Below are 20,578 nucleotides of genomic sequence, written 5' to 3' on the forward strand. Positions count from 1 at the left end.
TTACAATGGTTACAATTGATAGTCAGTACAATGAATTACTACAAATTCTGAGAAATAATTTAAAAGGTGCCAAACTGTCCTAACAGTAACACAGTGAATTGTAAATTTCTATTTATTCTGATTTTCCAAAACCAAGTCATATTTAGCTAACTACTTAGTTACCTGGATTCTAAATACTTATTTATCATCAGTACTGCATACTGTAGTACGTATATTAGGGATCATGAAGCATTGGGCTTTTCCAGCCATAATTATTACCCTAAAACCATTCCATTCATGACAGCTTGGCATCATTGGTTAGGCACAGCCAAGCTCAAAAATTTTTCAGACCAACCAAAACCATTCCAAAAAGTTTCTATGGAATTTTTAAAATTTTCTATTTAACAGAATTTTATGCTGACTGACTGACTGACTAACTGATGCTTCCAGCTAAGCACAACTTGACAATGGATAAGGCTACAGGCTTTCTTCACTGTTTAACATCGCTTTGTCCCAAAATATTTCTTTTCGCCAATCGCAGTAGGTACAATACACGCATCACAAAATTGCCTTTGTCCTCCCTTGTGTTTCAATTCTTTTTGCTAACAATGCAAGATGTCGATTTGTGATGATAGCGCAATGTACTGTAACCTCCCTTTGGCTGTGTTTGCTATTATGCTTATCACTGTATTTTCTGTAGTGACTGAATTGATTACAGAGATGCTTTCACACTGCTCTTCATTTGTAATGCTGTGTAACAGGCAGAGCATAGCTGAAAACAAAGCAAAATGGCCATCTCCCTTTCCAATACATAATTGATTGTTGGAGCGAATGTTCTGATGTAAAATTTTTATGGTATGCCTGGTACCATTCTTTCTTTTAATGCCATATGCTTGGGCTCATTTGTCATAATTATGTTATTAAAAATAAACAAACAAGTTGAGAGGGAAAAATTGGGAATTTTAAGTTGGATTAAGGAGATCAAAGAAAAAAAAGTAGGAAATAGCTAAAAAAAGTGGTGAAACTAGGAAGGTTGTCTATACCTGCAGATATACTAGTGGACATTAGACTAAGTTAGGGGTGTAATGTCCACTCCACTAGTATGTCTGTGTATAGGCAACCCTCCTTGTTTCACCACTTTTTAGCTATTCCCTTGTTTCACTTCTTATTTCCTTAAAATTCCTAATTTTTCGTTCTATCCTATAGTAAAAACTTTGGTGGTTAAAAAGTTTGGCTACAACCCACTATAAAAAATTGGTAGAAAAATTTGGCGAATGGAGACTCCACCTTAATTCCTCTTAATTTACATGTTATCTGTTAGAACAATAGATTGTTGAGGGGCATGTAAGTGTGCTATCTACATAATTATATATTATATATAAACATAAGTGTCATTCGATGGTTGAATGTTGTTTATACAGTGAATTCAGGCTCCAGCAGTGCAGGCTATCATGCATACCAAAGCATTTGGTTGAATCCCTCACAGGGTGATAAACTGTGCCTTCTTTCTTATTTCTTGGTAGTGGTTTAAAATATTATAGGACTGATTTCAACGATGCAGCGTGGTCTCGTTATATCTGCTAATGTGATTGCTAAAAAATTGGTGGAAAAAACCTTGACGATTGAAATGCTATTCACCTGAGCTTTTAATATATGGCACTTGTATATATATATTAATATTAATACATCAGAATTGTGATACCCTAATAGAGCAGCCACTTTAATGCAATGGTGAAGCAAAACATTAGTGTACTAGTATTCTAACAAATGACAATGTCAGATTCACTATCAAAGTTTCTGAGGAGCATACCCCATCCCAGACCCCTTATGCTTTGCCATCATACTAGTGCGTGTGCTTGGCACAGTGCTCCCAATAAGAATTCATAATCGACAGGATAGAATGTCCTGACAAAATCAAAAATTGTTCAGACATACTTATAAGTCATTGCACATACACAGGAGGCCTATCACACTGCTTTTAGTGGGCATTCTCTGATGCAAGACACTCTGGCAGTAGGCATGTAGACATCTTTATGTGCTAAGGCAATATTGAAGTGCTTTATGAGGTTTCTGCAGAGCAAAGATGGGCTGGCATTGATGTATTTGTGCTCACTTCCTTGGATGGCTTGAATGTTTTATCTCCTAGCAGCCAAGTGACAGTTATTTCTAAACAGTGAACCAAATATGCACACCCTGGGCTTGGGCTCCTTTGATGATGTCATATCTTTTTGTTAGGTTGGTTAACATCATTGAAATTTGGACAGGTGAAGCATGTACCCATTGTGGTCACACAAACAAATGTTGAAGCCATACCAATGTGAGCAATAATGTAATAATTACTTAGATGTGGTAATTTACATTATTCACTTTTCTCCATGTTGGTGCAAGCTGCACAGCTGGATCTTGGTGGGAAAGGAGTACAGTGATAGCTTTAAATTTCTACAATGGATTTTTGATATCATCCTTTATTTCAATTTTAATGTGCATTGAAGGATAACACAACTTCACATTTTCTCAGCCAAACTTACAGCAATGGTTATGAGTTTAGGAACACAGACATTAGGCCATCATCAAGACACACGGTAGTGTGTCGTGCGGCCCAAGAAGCCGGCGTGCAACACCCGTGAGTATATTGACAGGAAGAAAACGCAATTTTCGCACCTCCGTAGCTCTGTGCTGCCTTGATGAAACAAGACGATTTGTGCTGTGGACACTCCCTCCAACGTCAGTACTCCACATTCCAACTTTGAGCGAAATCGCTTCAGGCGTTCCCGAGATATGCGACTTCAAAAATTGGCTTAGTTTCTTTGTTTTTTTTTCCTTCTTATTTTTCTTCCTCTTTTCGCACATTTACAAAAACTGCTATAAAACGCGAACGCCTTATCGAATTGCCTTGAAATTTGGCACACAGAAGCGGGGTATAAAGGCGCATCGCGGTACCAACTTTGGCTGGAATATGATAAACAGGCAAAGAGTTATGAGCGATTATTCACGACAAATAACACCAATATGTTGTCACGCCTACAGGGTAAACCGCGTATGGAAAGAAGCTGAAAATCGGTGGGTGAATAGGTTAACTATTGAGCCTCAAACCTTTAGTGGTTTGAAAGAAATCGAGCTAAAAACCAGGAAGATAGACTACAATGAAAAAATCAACAGTATGTAACAATTACGCAATCGAGATTAGCTAATAAAAAATGACTACTTGCCACGCCTACCAGATAAACCGCTTAGGGTAATGCTTTGAAAATCGCTGTACAGATGGAGTAATCATCTTTGAAATGCTCTTCAATGGTGTAGAAGATTCAGACTTAAAGCCACGGAGTTATAACACGAAATCCAACTTGGTGTAGCAGGTGCGAGATCGAGATACTCTAATAGAGCAGTCATCCTAATAGAGCAGTCGTCCTAATAGAGCAGTCACCCTGAAGAGAATAGACCATATGCATGCCGTAAGTTTCTAAATATCTCGTGATTTTTAGTGACGTAATAATAGTTGACGGTGAACGGATAATGGCTGAAAGTGATGAATCGTATTGTTCCTGGACTGTTGAACAGCTGAAAGCCTTCTTACGAGAAAGGCGGATTCCACTGTCAGGGAACAAGAAAGAACTGGTTCAAAAAGTGACGGATATTGTGCACACAGACAGGCTCGAGGAAGATATCGAAGCTATACCATTCCAGAATACCGAGTTGAGCATCCTCTCTGTAACACTCTTCTTCTCTTTGGAGGAGGAGTAGAACCACGGCTATTAGGCTTTTTAAAATAGACTGGAATAACATCTCTGTTTGCTTTACCTGGCCCTTTAAAATCGTAATAATGCATATTGCAAATAAAGGCGCCTTGAGGAGGATGCCACTTGCCACCACGGGGATTTTGTCTGGTACCGTTTATCTTATGAATGACCTCCTCTCTGACCGATTTTGGCATTCTGTTGATGGCGTGGAGAGTCAATATTTCCGGTTGGGGACAGCCATCTACTTGAAGCACTGGGCATCCGCACAGCCGAATTCCATCAATATCTTCCGCACATCGTCCCTTTTTATTATGGCAAGCCCATATACAACACTGTCGTCTAGACATTAGCTTTCAGTGTCACACTGTATGCCTCGCAAAACTACAACTCGATAGTCGATCACCATCAACTTTTTTTTGAAAAAATTTCCGTTCAAGTTTTTAGACTGCGCATATGGTCTATTCAAGAGATCAGTTAGAAACAAGTAACCTGTATAGAGATCAGCTACAAACAATTCACCCTGTAGAGAGATCAGCTAGAAGAAGTTACTTTGTAGAGAGTTCAACTACAGAAAGAGATAGTTCAGCTAGAAGAAATCACCTTGTAGAGTTCAGCTACAAAGAAACCACCATGTAGAGAGTTCAGCTACAAACAAATCGCCCTGTAGAGAGATCAGCTAGAAGAAGTTACTTTGTAGAGAGTTCAGCTACAAAGAAACCATCATGTAGAGAGTTCAGCGAAAACAAATCACCAGTAGAGAGTTCAGCTACAAACAAATCACCCTGTAGAACGATCAGCTAGAAGAAATCACTTTGTAGAGAGTTCAGCTACAAAGAAACCATCATGTGAGAGTGCAGCTACAAACAAATCGCCTGTAGAGAGATCAGCTAGAAGAAGTTACCTTGTAGAAAGTTCAACTACAAAGAAACCATCATGTACAGAGTTCAGCTGCAAACAAATCACCTGTAGAGAGTTCAGCTACAAACACATCTCCCTAGAGAGATCAGCTAGAAGAAGTCACCTTGTAGAGAGTTCAGTTCCAAAGAAACCACCATGTAGAAAGATCAGCTAGAAGAAGCCACCTTGTAGAGAGCTAAGTTACAAAGAAACCACCATGTAGAAATATCAGCTAGAAGAAGCCACCTTGTAGAGAGTTCAGTTACAAAGAAACCACCATGTACAGAATTCAGCTACAAACTACCGACACTGTAGATACATCAGCTAGAAGAAGTTACCTTGTAGACAGTTCAGCTACAAAGAAACCATTCTGTAAAGAGCTCATCTGCAAACAAATCACCCATACAGAATTCAGCTACAAACAAATCACCCTGTAGTCTAAGAGAGATCAGCTAGAAGAAGTTACCTTGTAGAGAGTTCAGCTACAAAGAAACCATCATGTACATAGTTCAGCTACAAACAAATCACCCTGTAGAAAGACCAGCTATAAAAGAAATCACCTTGTAGGGAGTTCAGCTACAAAGAAACCATCATGTAGAGAGTTCAGCTACAAACAAATCGCCCTGTAGAGAGATCAGCTAGAAGAAGTTACCTTGTAGAGAGTTCAGCTACAAAGAAACCATCATGTAGAGAGTTCAGCTGCAAACAACTCACCTGTAGAGAGTTGAGCTACAAACAAATCTCCCTGTAGAGAGATCAGCTAGAAGAAGTCACCTTGTAGGGAGTTCAGTTACAAAGAAACCACCATGTAGAGAGTTCAGCTACAAACTAGTGACTTTGTAGAGACATCAGCTGGAAGAAATTACCTTGTAGAGAGTTCAGCTACAAACCATTCACCCTGTAGAGAGATCAGTTAGGAGAAGTTACTTTGTAGAGTGTTCAGTTACAAAGAAACCACCATGGAGAGTTCTGTAATAAATATATGTATTATAATTACATATATAAAAAAATAATGTACATTTACTGATGAAATCAGAAATATTTAAAGTATTCAACATCTGTTTCATCTTTTCTTCTTCTTGTGGTAAAGAAAAAAAGATAGGTTAAAAAACCTCAAAGCTGGCCATAGGCTGGCTTTGGGGTATACAAATACAAAAAGAAATGAAATCTAATCCAAAACGACCAAGCGGCACAAAAATTCACCTGAATTGTCGTTATTAAAATTTTTACCATTAACCTACCATCACAGCCATTTCTTGGCCGCCACCTTGGATTTCACATCCTTTTTCATCATAGCCTTTTTGAGGGCCGCACTCTTTTTTTACAGCTTGGCTGTTTTGGATTAGATTATTATATCGCTTGTTTCCCATTACCCAATGGAACAAAAACTGATGCGGGCAGGCGATGATTATTGATTATTAATTATACAACTGACTTGTTATTTCAGTCTCTGACTGCTCTATTAGAGTATCTCGATCTTGAAGGCTGCCAGAACTGTGCACCCATGCACCCTATTGAACATGAGTGGAGGCACTTCCACCCTTCTGCTAAGTTTATATGCACAGCTAATGCATTTACGCTAAACTTGATTACTCTGTGCCTCCTTCTATCATTAAATAGTGCATTCACGTGATCTATAATCAAAAAACTAAAATTTGGTGCGGCTGCCTAAAAATCAATGCGGGCAGTGATGGGAAATAAGGAATTTGATAATGATGGCCTAATGGAACATGTAGAAAATGTACAAGAACAGATTTTAAAAATCCAAGAGCAGTAGTTTCAAAACTTAGAGGAACAAGCATTAACCTCTTAAAGTCACACAAAAGTGTTGAGGAATGCATGTTTTTACTAAATGGGTTTAAATATGGCCAGGTAATTACTTGGCCTGCCTAACTGCATTAGCTTAAAACCAGGTATCAAAAGAAAGCTTATTCATTTGGCTATCAGGGGAAGGCCAAATAACCACTGTTACAACAGAGGCTTCCTTGTTATAAGGCGATGAAGAACAGTGACAGGTTTTATTGTAACACCACATTCCATGCTTTGTCTGCCATGTTAATTAGCATTTGTATCACTTGAGCTATATATGGCCTTACTTGCCATTGAATGGCGAATCAGGAGTGAATAGGATCAACTGGGAACGAGTTATGGATCATCTTCTATAAACTAAACTATGTATTTACGGCATACTTTGGTTATCATGCTTTCGTTGTAGGGTAAATCCCTAGGTATCATTTAAATCCTTATTACATCACAAGTAAAATGACATTGATTGCATAGTCATAGGATAAACACTTTGAAACTTACAGCGCTTTATTTCTGGAATGTTTAATGTCCAACTGTTAAGGTAGGTGAAAACAGTGGACCAGGGGACCAAGGACCTGGGACCAGGGGACTCCGGGGACCCAAGCATTTTATACACTTTACAATATTTTATACCTGTTCTAGGTACCTCTGCAAGTAGTCTTGCATGGCCAATTCACTCTTTTCCCATCACGGTGTCTCACACAATGTTTAAACCAATTAGATATTGTAAGCTCCTCTGAAAGTGTCTGAAACTGACTACATCAATGTAGGCCACTTACCTGCTGCACAATGAGCATACTATATAGTCTATTATGTCCCCTAGCTACCAAAGTTTAGAAACATTGTGCAAATGCACCATGATGCATGAAGTCTGGTTGTTGAACTGCTGGACTGAAACTTGCTTAGCTAGTAATTGATATTTCCCCTGAACATTTGTTTTCACGATGTTTCTAAACTTCTGTAGCTAGGTGAAATAATAAACTAGTATGCTCATTGTGCAGTAGACAAGTGGCTTATAAATGCAGTCAGCTTCAGACACTTTTCATGATCATGTCTAATTGGTTTAAATATCGTGTGAGACACTGTGATGGGGAAAAACTGGAATGGCCAAACAAGACCACTTGCAGAGGTACCTAATAATACAAGTATAGAATATTGTAAAGTGTACAAAATCCAAAAAGAGTTGGATCCTCATGGGCCCCTGTCCTTGGTTCCCAGGTCCACTGTTTTTATCTACACCAAATTTATCATTAGCACTGTTGGAATACTAAGGTATTATTCTCTCCCCTATATTATCATGTTGCATATCCAGGTCATGACATCACAAAAGATATGGTTACACCCCTGAATGTGCAGCCCCACTAGACAGTTTCTTTCCTTGCCACTGAAGTATAATTAAGCTGTTTAAAGCCTTGTAGCTATACAGCATATACTGAATCAAAGTATTGTTGTCTTGTTCCTAGTCCATCAACATTAACCACAAGGGTTGTGTACTGCTGACCTCTTGACCCAGATAGGGTTGTTGCTGAAAATGAATCTTCAAGTTTCTTTTTTTGTGCAAAACTAGTTATACATGTATATAGTAAAACTTGTGATATGTTCAATTGTTATACCTTCATATGTGTGATTTTAGGTCCCTATGAAGGTGCATCATTAAGTCGTCATCGCATTCCTCCTGCGATTGCTCCAGTAAGTTTTAATATCATGATGTTAGCTTGTATTATGTAGTGCAGTGCTAAATCCTGGTTCCATGGGACTGGTAAAACAATAATGACTATCAGTTAGTTACTAAGGATTATTGCATGCTTTTCTTTGGTAAAATCACTCATTTTATTGCAAAATCATTGTACAATAAGATATGTCAGAGAACAAACAATGACCATACTCCATATTATTACAGCAATTCATATAAAATAATTTATTGTTTCTTGGTTGGGCTAAACTATATAAAAGGGTGCAGCTTTCAAAAGCCTGGGTGGAAAAAGTTGCAAAATCAAAGGTGGCAGTCATAAAATGGCTGCAATGATATTATTTAATAAATGCAAAATGCCACTACAGTAGATTCTTGGTTATCCGAACCTTGAAGTGTCTCAGGTGATGGTAAAACTGTTGAATAATTCGGATAACTGAAACCCATACATTTGTTTACAGAGTTCTGTTCGAATACTCTAATAGAACATACACTTGTGCTCAAAATACTCTAATAGAACAGTCATTTCCAATTTGGGGTATGGATAAACAAGAGTCAGATAATTGAGGATCTACTATATTAAACCACCTTTGATTTCACAACTTTTTCACCCAAGATTTTGAAAGCTGCACCCTTTATACAGTTTCTGAGTTTCTATTCCTATTTCTTGCCTAATAAGCTACTTACAACAGAATATACACTATGAATTAAGGTATACTGTAATAAAACAGCCAGCTCTCAAGAACAATCTTGATTTTAAAATGTTTAGCATAGCGGCTATTTTCAGACATAATTGTACTTTGTACTGTTATATTAATCTCTTAATTGTTCATCTATAATCAGTGTATTATTGTAATTTTGTTACAGGGTGAATATAGTCTAGTTATCAATGCTACGGATGAGAATCACAATAGCCTGCTTTGTTTCAAGTTCATTTGTTCAGTTTATTAACAAAATACAAGTTGTCATCATTTACATGTACAACATTTCATGCATGTATAGTGTAACTGCAATATGTTTGTAACATTTTTGCATGCCTGTAGACCCTTTGTAGAAAATATAATAACTATATATGTAGAACCTCAGTTATATGAACCCCTTGTGTCCAGGGGTTGTCCATAAGTGTGAAAGTCCATATCTCTAAACTGTGTATAAATAACCTTAAAATAGCATAAAAACATTTTATAAAAATTCTGTAGTATCAAATACCCTAATAGAACAGTCACTACTCTAATATCTGGAGTAAAACCAGAATCTCAGTTGACAATAGAGCAGTGATCAATTTCTGTAGTTTGGTTAACTGAGAATCCAGATAAGTGGGATCCAGATAACTGAGTTTCCACTTATGTTAATTTGACATGTTAGTGTGCTGTTTTGTAGTGTGCTACTTTTGCACAGTTGTGAGTTGAACAGTGTGCTGTTTTAGCACATGTAATACTTTAAGTGTGCTATTTCAACACATTTCATGCACAATGAACACATGTGCAGTGTGCTGAAGCTGAGGATGTGTTATAATAGCACACTTGTTTTTAGTGTGTATACATGTAGGACCATGTCCACACTAACTAAAAGTCATAAACATTAAATATCAGCACCATGCATTCACACAGCATAAAAATAAAGTTCTAATATAGAAAAAAAGATTGCATTAAAAAGGTTGCCAAAGGAAAGAAACAAGTCACCAGCTGGAGTCGAATTCTGTCAGACCTTGCATTTATAACAGGAATTTTCAGAGGGTGTTTCAGGTTCAGGAAGTTTTCAATAACTATGATCCCGGCTGGGGTTGTTAACTCAGTCTTATAGCTCAGTGGCCTATAGCTACATAGATCTAGAATCATAAAAATCACTCTAAAACATTGTTTCATAGTTGATCCAGGCCTTCGCACAAAGTTTTGAAGCAAAACAGCACTAAAACAATAATTATTTTAGAGGCGCTTAACACGCTTCAACACCGTAATGCCATTTATAACTGAAGTTTAGCCAGTAGAAAAGGTCCCAATGTGATACACTGCTGGTAATTTTATCACTCACACGAATCGTAAATAAATTAGGGGCACGCGCACTTTTTCAGAGGGGGTTTCAGCTGAAACCATTGCAACCACCTGTATCCACCAATGTATAAGGTGCATGCCTTGACCACTTAGGAAAACCTCTAATTAAGCTAACATTAATGGGAAGGTATCAAAATAGGCTTGACTGTTGCATGTGGTTTACAGAAAGAATTCATAAGGAATCTTCAATGCCCGCTCCTTATAACTGTGGGATCTGACAGATCTGTTAAACTAATTGCTTGTGTTTTCTTTTTTTGTGTGTGTGTTTGCCTTGCCAGGACTCCAGCTGCTTTAAATCTCCTCGGTACTCCTGAATCTATGCCCCCTTTTTATTTCCTGTACATTTGTCTTGAACCATAAGACATATAAATCAAATCATATATAACCAATTATACATAACAATCTACAGAATTTATGCGGTACAAGCCTTAGTGTTCAGCACAATCACAAGCCATCTCAGCTCTGCCATTATAACTCCCACTAACCCATGAAAAGGCTAGGAACTTATTATGTATTAAACAAAGCCACAACAAACAATGCAATCACATACATGTTTCATATGGATAACACTACACATGCTATATAATGATATCATGAAGTACTATACTTACATGCAATGTGTAATATGCAGAAAACGTAGTCTCTGAAAAACATGTAGACATAAATAATAACTTACATTGAATCTATTACTTGGGCTTGAGAAATATAAAAACTTTGTAAAAGTATTTTTTTACTTAAAAGATGTTATGATTCATGGATCCAACATATAATCATCATCATCATCATTGCTGGTAGTGTTAACACTAACACTATTGTATCCAATAATTCTGAAAAGGAGTTGTATATGATAGTAGTTACTTACACATGCCTGCAGTAATTGTATCAAGCACATTTGCAGGTTAAGGAAACAGAGGAGAAAAACTAAAACAGGTTTTGGTGGGGACTTTAAAATTCTACAGCTATACACAGCTCTTTATACTCCCTCACCTTTTAATTCTCTCAAACATGCGCTTAGCTTGCACACACAACAAAGACAGTATTACGTTTTAGCCATTACAACATTTTATGAAAGCTTAGCATATTGCTATACTCTCTTAAAGCCACATCAATCAAAAGGTCGAAATAGCATGGCAACCTTATGATAACATATATAAATTAGTAACAAATTACTCACCCTTCATATCTCATCTTTTCACTCTTGTTCCTATTAACTCGCTCATCATTGTAACTATCAAGCCAACCAAAGTCATCCTCTAATTTTCTTCTCCTTGACATGCAGTAACTAATCAACTTCTTAATCCCAGCTATGCAGAAGATTAGCAGAGGAAAGACCACCAGAACTGAAATTATTCCTGGAGTAGCAGTAGACAAGAAAGTGAATGAGTTAATATTGACAACTAAAGTTACGTAGTCAGTAAAATCACACCATCTAATCCATTGAGAAAGCTATCTTTGTATGGCTGAATCCATATATGAATCATGGCAATAACAACACAGGCTGTTTGTAGATAGTATAACATGGTGTAGTAGTTGCTGTCACAGATAAACACAATTAGAATAATCACTAGTCGACAGATAAGGTAGTAGGAAGCAAAGTAGCGATACTTGTCTTTGTAGCAACTTTGAAGCTGATCAAGTATTGGCATAATTTTGATGAAACTCACTACAGGATTAATGAATGGTTGTATCAGTAGTATCAATAGCATATCAATCACAACAACTAGTCCACACAATGTAGCAATAATACCATAGAAGGAATGACGACCTCTAAAATACTCGTAACTTGGAGGCAAATACACGTATACCTCATTGACACCTGCAAATATTAATGGTTTTAGTAATTGCAATGAAGTGGATGCTAGTGAAGTATATGCAAGCAGCAACAGAAGACAGATGACATGTATTATACAGTGGCTGACATAGTAGGCAACCTTTGGGCGGTGTCTTGCTACAATAATGATGATCACCAAGAACAATGAAATAGCTATCGCATGTGAATAATGAATGAACTGTTGATCAATTCTACTCGGTCCTTCTACAAAGCACAGCTTACCAAATAGTTGAGGTGACAGTTTAGCAAAACTTGACAGTATGGAAACTAACTGAAACACACCACCAGTAATGTAGGGATTGTTATCTAATAATATAACAACAATGCTGTAATAATAGAGTATCCCGTTCACATACCCTGATGATATTTGACACCGAAAGTTCATCACACCAAACACAACTCCTATTATAGCAATCCAATACAGGATAGTCAATGTTATCACTAAAGCTGTCATTGGAGGAGAACACTGTTGGTGGCTGATACAATCAGATGAATCATATGTTAGAGTATATCCTGAACTACAATCACCACAAGCAACTCCTGTCCTGTGTAGTTTACATTGATCATCTAATTCTTGTGGTATGATGCAATAACCTGGTCTGGTCTCTTTACAATGCTTACCATACTCACAGTACTGGTTTGGGCAGAGAGATACAGTAGTTATATTCCTAACAGTACCAAACCAATAACCTCTTTTTATCTCATTATAATCATCACACTCCACAATATCCTGATGGTGGTAACAATCACAACAATTACAAGTTCTGTCATATGTGTATCCTGGAGAACAGGGTACTAGCTCAACTACTACCGAGGAAGAAATTGTTTTGTTAAAAGTCTCAAGTACAGATGTACGTTTAAGAGTGACATTTCTACCTTTTGAAGTTACTTGTTCACCAGTTAAAATAAGACTAAGAGCAGTGACATTGTCAACAAGTATGCGATTGTCAATCAGCTCAATACCAGAGCACAATTGTCATGACACTGGACATCAAACTGTGTTGGCGCAGCAGAATGATTGAAGTAATCAAAGACAGATCCATTAAATGAAATGTGGTGACCTAGAATATTGTGTTTAGCAAGGTAAGTGTTATCACCAGTTTGGACACCATCGAAGTATAACAACAGTGATTGAGGTGATGAGACTATTGTCTTTGACCATGGTTCATCATATTGTAAATGGTATAAGAAGTATAGTATAGAATTGGTACTGTTGTAATCAGAATTAATTTTGCAATGTCGGTGAACATTGAAATACACTGAATTACCAGATATTCCGGCAGAGTTTTTGGAAAACTGTATAGGCCAAGTACTATGTGGTGAATCATAACAAAATAATGCACCACAATTAGAACCAAGGTCTGCATATATTGCACCTCCATATTGAACAGCTGAATTGTTAGTAAAATTTATTCTGGACTCATTGTAAAAAAAAACAGTGTAGTTCCATGTTCACAATAAAGTGCACCTCCACTATTGGTAGAATTGCTACTGAACATTATATCACCAGGATTCACCACCAAAAGGTCCAAACCTGAGGGTAGAGGACAGTAAGTGTATAGCTGTACCAATGTTGTTGTGGAACACTGGCTTGCCATCCAAACTTGTAAAAGTTGAACCAACTCAACACTGTTCCCACCACTGTTACTAATAAAGTTTGACTGGATTATTATGAAAGTCTGGTATGCCCTTGCACTACTTCCAGTATTACCATCTACAAGAAACAAAGCTGCACCTTCCCTGTAAGCAGTGTTCTCTTGAAAGAGACAGTTTGTGATGTGGACTTGATTATTTGTGTTAGCAGTTTTGATATATAAAGCACCTCCAGCTACTTCCATGTAATGGTTGGATAAAAACATCACATTATTGATGATGAAGGTATTGTTCATTAAACCATTGAGTACAACAGAAACAGCTCCACCACCAGAAGGGCTACCTGTCATCTGACTACCCATCACCAGAACCTCATTAATAATTACCACATGTGATGACATTCTACTCTCTGATGTAAAAATCAATACAGTTTGATTGTTATTGTTAGTAAAGTTACAGTATTGTATGGAGACATTATAAGCATTGTTATCATTGGTGTCCAAGTGGAAGTATACTGCACTACCAGAAGCAGTAGAGGTACTGTTATTTGAAAACTTAGAATGTTCAACTACAATATTACCTTTTTTGTTTGTCAGTAAGTTCTCACTAAGGACAGCACAAACTATGCCACCATTGCCATTGTTGGTAAAGGACGAATTGGACATTGTCAGAAGTGTATCATTATTACGTGCATCAAGTGATGGAAACCAAATGCCTTGTTGTGTGTTATTATAAAACACTAGTTCAGACAAAACAATTGGTGCAACAAAAGCAGTTTGAACAAAGATGTATGCTCCTCCAGAATTAGACTCAAACACAGTTCAATAATAGTTAAACTGAGATGTGATTCAGGATTACCTGAAACATGCACAGAAAGCCCATATGGATTGTAGCTACTGTTAATGTGTCTATTACCCACAAAACTGCTATTCAAAATTGTGATACTTACATTGTCATTGTTTACTGTAATCTTTAATCCACTGCATTCATAGTCAACTAGTCTTTTTATAAAATTATAAGAAAAGGTAGTGTTTCTAACAGCAATGTTAGAACTGGCCTGATATATATCTAATGCACAGACTTGAGATCCTTGAAAAATGCATCTCTCTATTTTGATATTGTGAGCAGCAGCTAAATAAATTTCTGCCATTTTATTCTGCTTGTTAGGATCACCACACTGCATGTCCCATGTGATCCCTTCAATGATGATATCACTACATGACTCACAGTACACATCTCCACTATTGTTACACATGATAGTAGCACCATTACCAGTTATTGTAATGTTGTGTAGGTTTCCTGATCCTATTGGAGTGGTAGCATTTAGCACAACTGATTCTGATGTGATGTTTATGATGGTATTATTGTTTATGTTTTCTAATGCAAAGGACAATGAGCTGCAAGGACATGATCCATCCACACAGCATACGGTGTTATTAATTCCATGGTTGTTAGCGGTGACCACTTTACTTTCTGCTTGTTGGGTGGCTGTGATCATCCACAAAGTCAATACTATCATAAACCTAGACAGATCAAAAAAAAATTTACATATGTGGCATTTATATAATTTTTGGAGATATTTGTTGCCAAATGGAGCACAACATTTTTAGTATATACACAGGCTGCTATTTCAATACAACCATTATTTTGATGAGTATATATACAAGGATGCTAGCTACATAGACTTTTGTGGTAGTATTTAGCAGGGTTTCCCAAAAAGATCATTCTTCTTGGCCATTCCAGGCGGCTATCAGCCTTTTCTGTTACTGTGCCTGTTAGCTATGTACTTTGCTTTCTAAATGTACAGCCTAGCTGTTTTTGCATAATGTTTACCTTATACCTGTATATATACTCAATTTGAGACTTAAATTTGAATCACACATACTTAGTGTTATTCCTTTGTATTACTGTAGGACTTCTATACCTGGTAGCTAGTGCCTACTATCAGCTTGAGGAGGGGAATTGTTAAGAATGGAAATTACACAAAGAAGCTAGGGGAATTATAAAGATGACATAGGAATGGAAGTTAAGGGAATATTAAATAAATTGGCTTAATACAATTTCATAAGGCTTCAACAAGCAATCACATTAGTAGTGAGACTTAATTATGTTACAAGTACACAGATTTCTACCTGGTAGCTAGTACCTACTATCAGCTTGAGGAGGGGAATTGTTAAGATGACATAGGAATGGGGATTACACAAAGGAGCTGTTAAGATGACATAGGAATAGAAATTACACAAAGGAGGGGAATTATTAAGATGATGGTGCAAACCCTCCAGTGTCCAACTGGTAGACTTGATAATAATAATAAACAACATAGGAATGAAAGTTAAGGAAATAGTAATTAAATTGGCTTGATACAATTTTCATAAGGCTTCAACAAGCAATCACATTAGTATATAGTAAGACTTAATTATAATCAAATGAATATAATTATGTTACATAAGCACAGCTCATCACAGCATTTAACAAGTCTCAATACAAAGATGAACTAGTTGCCAAATTTTCAAGATATGACTGTCAGATTTTGGATGGACAAGAAGTAGTATATAAACCGCAATTGTGTGGAAGCCAATTTATGATACTCGCTTCTGCCCATAGTGACGATGTTTTTATAAAAAAGCCTGTTACTAACATATCAAGACATTCAAGCTGAAAAAGAAAATATCCAAACTGAGCTACTACCTTGCAAATAACACTGTAAATTCCATAAACCAACCTGCGGAGTGATTTGCCAATTTCACAATGCTGTTGTTTCTTTGAATCATTAATGTAGTGAGAATATCTATGGATAATGGGTGTCAAGAGGTTGGAATGCTACTGGAACGTTCCCTTCCAAATATTCGCCACTCATTTTGCCATAGAGAAAATTAATGATTTTCAACCTTAAAATTACAGGTTAAATTTCCTCTGGCTTCCTCCTACTATAGTTCATTTAAATCGCCATTCACTGCTCTTTCCAAATCTAGTCTGGAATCTGATGTATATATCATGTGTCACAGGTTATATATTACATGGCCCCGAAACACCCAATACAAAATGTATGGAGAAATCTTCTACACTGGTTTGGTTGAGACCATTTTGGGAGCCACAATTGAGCTTCTTCTAACATTTGTATTAGACTCGCAGAGAGTTGCTCTACATGTATATATATATGATATCACTCCCTGAAAGTTGCTAATCGAACTTTAAGTAGGTGGTACACAATATTTAGTTTCATTAATAGTTTTTCCAATGCAAATGCATTGGACATGCCTGTAACAGCTGTCATTTCTACCGCAGAACAAATGTATAGCAATTTTCTGAATTAAATGTCTTAATATGTCTTTGTGTGACATGTATGGGTAGAATTAACACGTGAACTAAAGACCTGATAAGAAAAGTAGCTCCGCACAATGATAGATAATGAGGTTAATAGTGTCTAACAGCAAACCAGCCCCATTGCGCCAAGTGCAAAGGAAAGTATTAACTCTGAAGCAATAAACTTGGAACTCCCACTACACACATTCCAGAGAGCTCCTGTTTGGTGTAGTTAAAGGGTAGAGAACAAATGCTTCATTGATTTCTATTAGTACAAGGTACTTTATGGTGATAGCTTGCTTGTTTCAGGCCCTGTAAATTTCATGGTGAAGCCATACAGAATCTGTACTGAGCCACCTTAAAAAACCATACAAGTGCACTATTTGTTATGATTCAAGAAATGCCATTGGCTTTGCACAGGAGTTTATAAGCGTCGAAGGCACAAAGGAGTGTGAAACTTCCATGAGGCTGTGTGGCAATAGTGACTGAAATTTAAAATTACCTTATATGGAACACCACTATATAATAATAATAATAATGTTGAAATGTCACCAACCACATGGGTTTCTGTTCTTATTAAACAAATTCACTGGGTCAACACCAACTAGAATTTAAACACAATCTAATTTTACTGTTGCTATTAACAACAACAACAGTCATTTCTTTTTTGTTGTTGGTGAGAATTTTACTGTAACAGACAGTTGCTATTAGCGACAATGGTTATTTTGTTTTCGTGCAATTCTGTTAAATCGTTTTTGTAATTTGCTTTAAGGTGTTGCATTTGTTTGTTGTGTATTGTGTCCATGTATTTATTTTGTATCGTGTTAGATTTTGTACTTGTTAGCTAGCTATGTTTAATTTATTTGTACATTGTATGCTGCTCTGGCAAGGAAAAACGGTAGTTGCCAATTGTCAGAAGGTAAAAACAAATCACTTGGAATCCCAAAATGGAATTTTGGAATCTTGATCAAGAATCTGGAATCTTCTGATAAAATGGAATCTCGACAAGTCTTTTACAAGTCCGATCATTTCCATATATTTATTGTAAATTATACTGTGTAAATTATTTTGTGTGTTGTGTTACATTTCAGTTTAGTCTCGTGAGCACTGTGCATTTGTTTCACCAGTAATCTAATTATCCTGGAAGCCAGCCAACTGCATAAAGTGTAGCTAGCTATGTAAATTTCAAAATTTGCACTCTGGAATCTTTGCAAAAAAAATGGTGAGATTTGGAATGTTACACACTATTTTTGGGCGGTGTCAGACCTCTTGCTAATTCACTAGACTATAATACCTGTGACAGCTGCATGAAATGAGTAGTACCAGTAAGAGATCAACTGCTGCTTACTACTTTTGTAACGAAACCACTAACAGGTGGCCTGTGGATTTGTGGTGTTCCAAAGAAGGCAATGTTGCACCTTAGAAGTCTTGCAGGGTTAAACCAAGAGTAAAATTAATAATGGGAGAAGAAACCATCACAAATAAGCCTGAACTAATTATACTACATTCATTTCAAAGAATCAGGTGTCAAAGGGCTTCTGTCAAAACTGGCTCACTTTTGATGACTCACCTTTAGGTACGTTCTTCTTACTATATATACTGTGACCCTTTTTGTCTAAGTTTTATTTTAACCAGTACCTCGGACAGTATAGGTTATTGAACCGACTATTGGTTCAGTATCCACTGCCTAATTTTAATATAACTATTTGGGCTATAAATCAAGGTGCGGTCATCGTGCATGTGTCTATTTACTATTGAATGGTAGCTGATGCTCTCAGATGTTCATAAACATAGCCTTGCATTCGATATACAGTGGAACCTCAGTTATCCGGACCCTACTTATCCGGATTCTTGGTTAACCGAACAGGTCCGAACTACGGAAATGACTGCTCTATTAGAGTAGTGACTGTTCTATTGGGGTAGTTGAAATACAGATATTTTTAAAATGCTATTTTAAGGTTATTTATACACAGTTTCAGAGATATGGACTTTTCAGACTTATGGACCACCCTTGGTGCCAAGGGGTTCGGATAACTGAGGTTTCACTGTGGGTGACTATTTCACATGCATGAGCTTCATACACTGTTATGTACTTCAAGATTGCTTTTAATGATTGGTTTCTCGTGAGACCTGGTGACATATTTTTCATGAATGTTGTCTGAAATCACTACATACTGTTTTTCATGGATATAAACTTCTTCGCCATAACAAGCAAGGGTATCACAAGTGTTGCATATTAAATGGGCACTACTGAGGTCATTGGCTTTCTTCCGTTCAATTAAAAAATTTTCCTCCAACTCTACTTCATCCAAAATCTTTGACTGAAATTTGTGAATCTTCAAACTCCATTGTGATTTGAATGGCAAATGATTCTCTATCATGTTGTCAACAAGATGATTCTTCTCTTCATTTTGCAGCTCTTGAAATTCTTTTGGTGTTCCCTTACTGATGATAGCGTAGCATTTACTGTGTATAGATCAAGCTCTTCCCTTTCGACTGTACCAGGCTGATCCCATTAGTTACATGCTGGTAGCGAATAACAAGGTTACAAGCTGGTACATTAATACCTTCCTCCAAAACTACTAAAAGATTGAGTCTGCCTTCATGGAAACTCTTGATTCTATGCTGTCGTTCAGCATCGTTCGTAGGTCTAGTTTCATGCCCAGAACCAACCACTACATCTGGTTGAATCGATTCCAGTTCAGGTTGTCGCTTGATCCATTCCGTCATCTTGGATGCACAGTGACAAAGACAGTAGATTTACTGCCTTTGCATTGAAAACCATCTTGAAGTAACTTTTTTAGCTGAGCAAGTTTGGGATTGACAGATCCAGTGATCTGCTGTACTTCTTGTTGAAATCGCTCCAGTAAATCCCAGAGCTGTTTTTCCACTCTGATCATTTTATCTGCATCAGGATTCCTTAACTTGCTAAACTTCACTGATAAAGAATCTTCACACTCATAGTCATTGTAGTAGAGTAAAATCTTCACATAGTGTTGAAGGTGCTCGAGGATGGCACGAATACTTCTCTCTAGTTCTGGCTTGTCTGATCTCAGTTTGGAATCAGAAAGCAGCTCAAAAAGAAAGTTAATATAGCCCTGATGTGTATAACAGTGGTGTGTGCACTTTAAAGTGATGTTTTGAACTATTTCATCAAGCTGCTAAATGTACTTGTAAAGGAGTGATTGAAAATCATTATCTGATATTCGGCCTGGCATCGGAACTTTAGAAAACTCAGTTTTGCTAGTGAATTGATGTAACTCGGCTAAATTCTCCTTAACAGTAATGTATCCAGCATCAACATCCATTAGTGCACCAAGTGTTGCCAAATGATCGATGGTTTTCATAGGATCAGGCTTATGACTGTCTCCAGCACCTGGTGAAGCAGTTAATCCAACTATTTGTGGTAACCAAGTCTCTCCTTTTCAGTCTTAATTTCTTTTTTAGATACTTGATCATGATAGAAGCATAAGGTGCCTGGCATTTACAATGGTTACACTGATCAAACACAATGAGTGAAATATTTTCTAACTGTACACTGTCTGACTCAAGATTGTTGATCAGTATTTGTGGAGTACACACCACGATGTCGTTCTTTTGCAGCAGAGAAGACAAAGCAAATGTGCTACTTGAGTCCCCAGTAAGACTCATCACTTCAGCTCCAGTAATGTGATAGGTGAGCCTCTCTTTT

General features: G+C 37.0%; 2 protein-coding genes across 2 annotated transcripts in view; one reads left to right on the forward strand and one right to left on the reverse strand.

Moving 5' to 3' along the window:
- LOC136264538 (putative phosphatidylglycerol/phosphatidylinositol transfer protein DDB_G0282107) overlaps positions 1 to 9,194 on the forward strand; it is a 42,137-nt gene extending 32,943 nt beyond the window's left edge. The window contains exons 4-5 of the mRNA XM_066059304.1: positions 8,053 to 8,108; positions 8,977 to 9,194. Of these exons, the coding sequence (XP_065915376.1) occupies positions 8,053 to 8,108; positions 8,977 to 9,060 (140 nt within the window). The 3' untranslated portion in view covers positions 9,061 to 9,194. The remainder of the gene's footprint in view (positions 1 to 8,052; positions 8,109 to 8,976) is intronic.
- The window catches only part of LOC136264318 (antiviral innate immune response receptor RIG-I-like), a 174,612-nt gene that overhangs the window by 153,169 nt on the left and 865 nt on the right, over positions 1 to 20,578 (reverse strand). The window lies entirely within an intron of this gene.

The sequence above is a fragment of the Dysidea avara genome, chromosome 8 (genome assembly GCF_963678975.1).
Source record: "Dysidea avara chromosome 8, odDysAvar1.4, whole genome shotgun sequence".
NCBI classification, from domain to species: Eukaryota; Metazoa; Porifera; class Demospongiae; order Dictyoceratida; family Dysideidae; genus Dysidea; species Dysidea avara.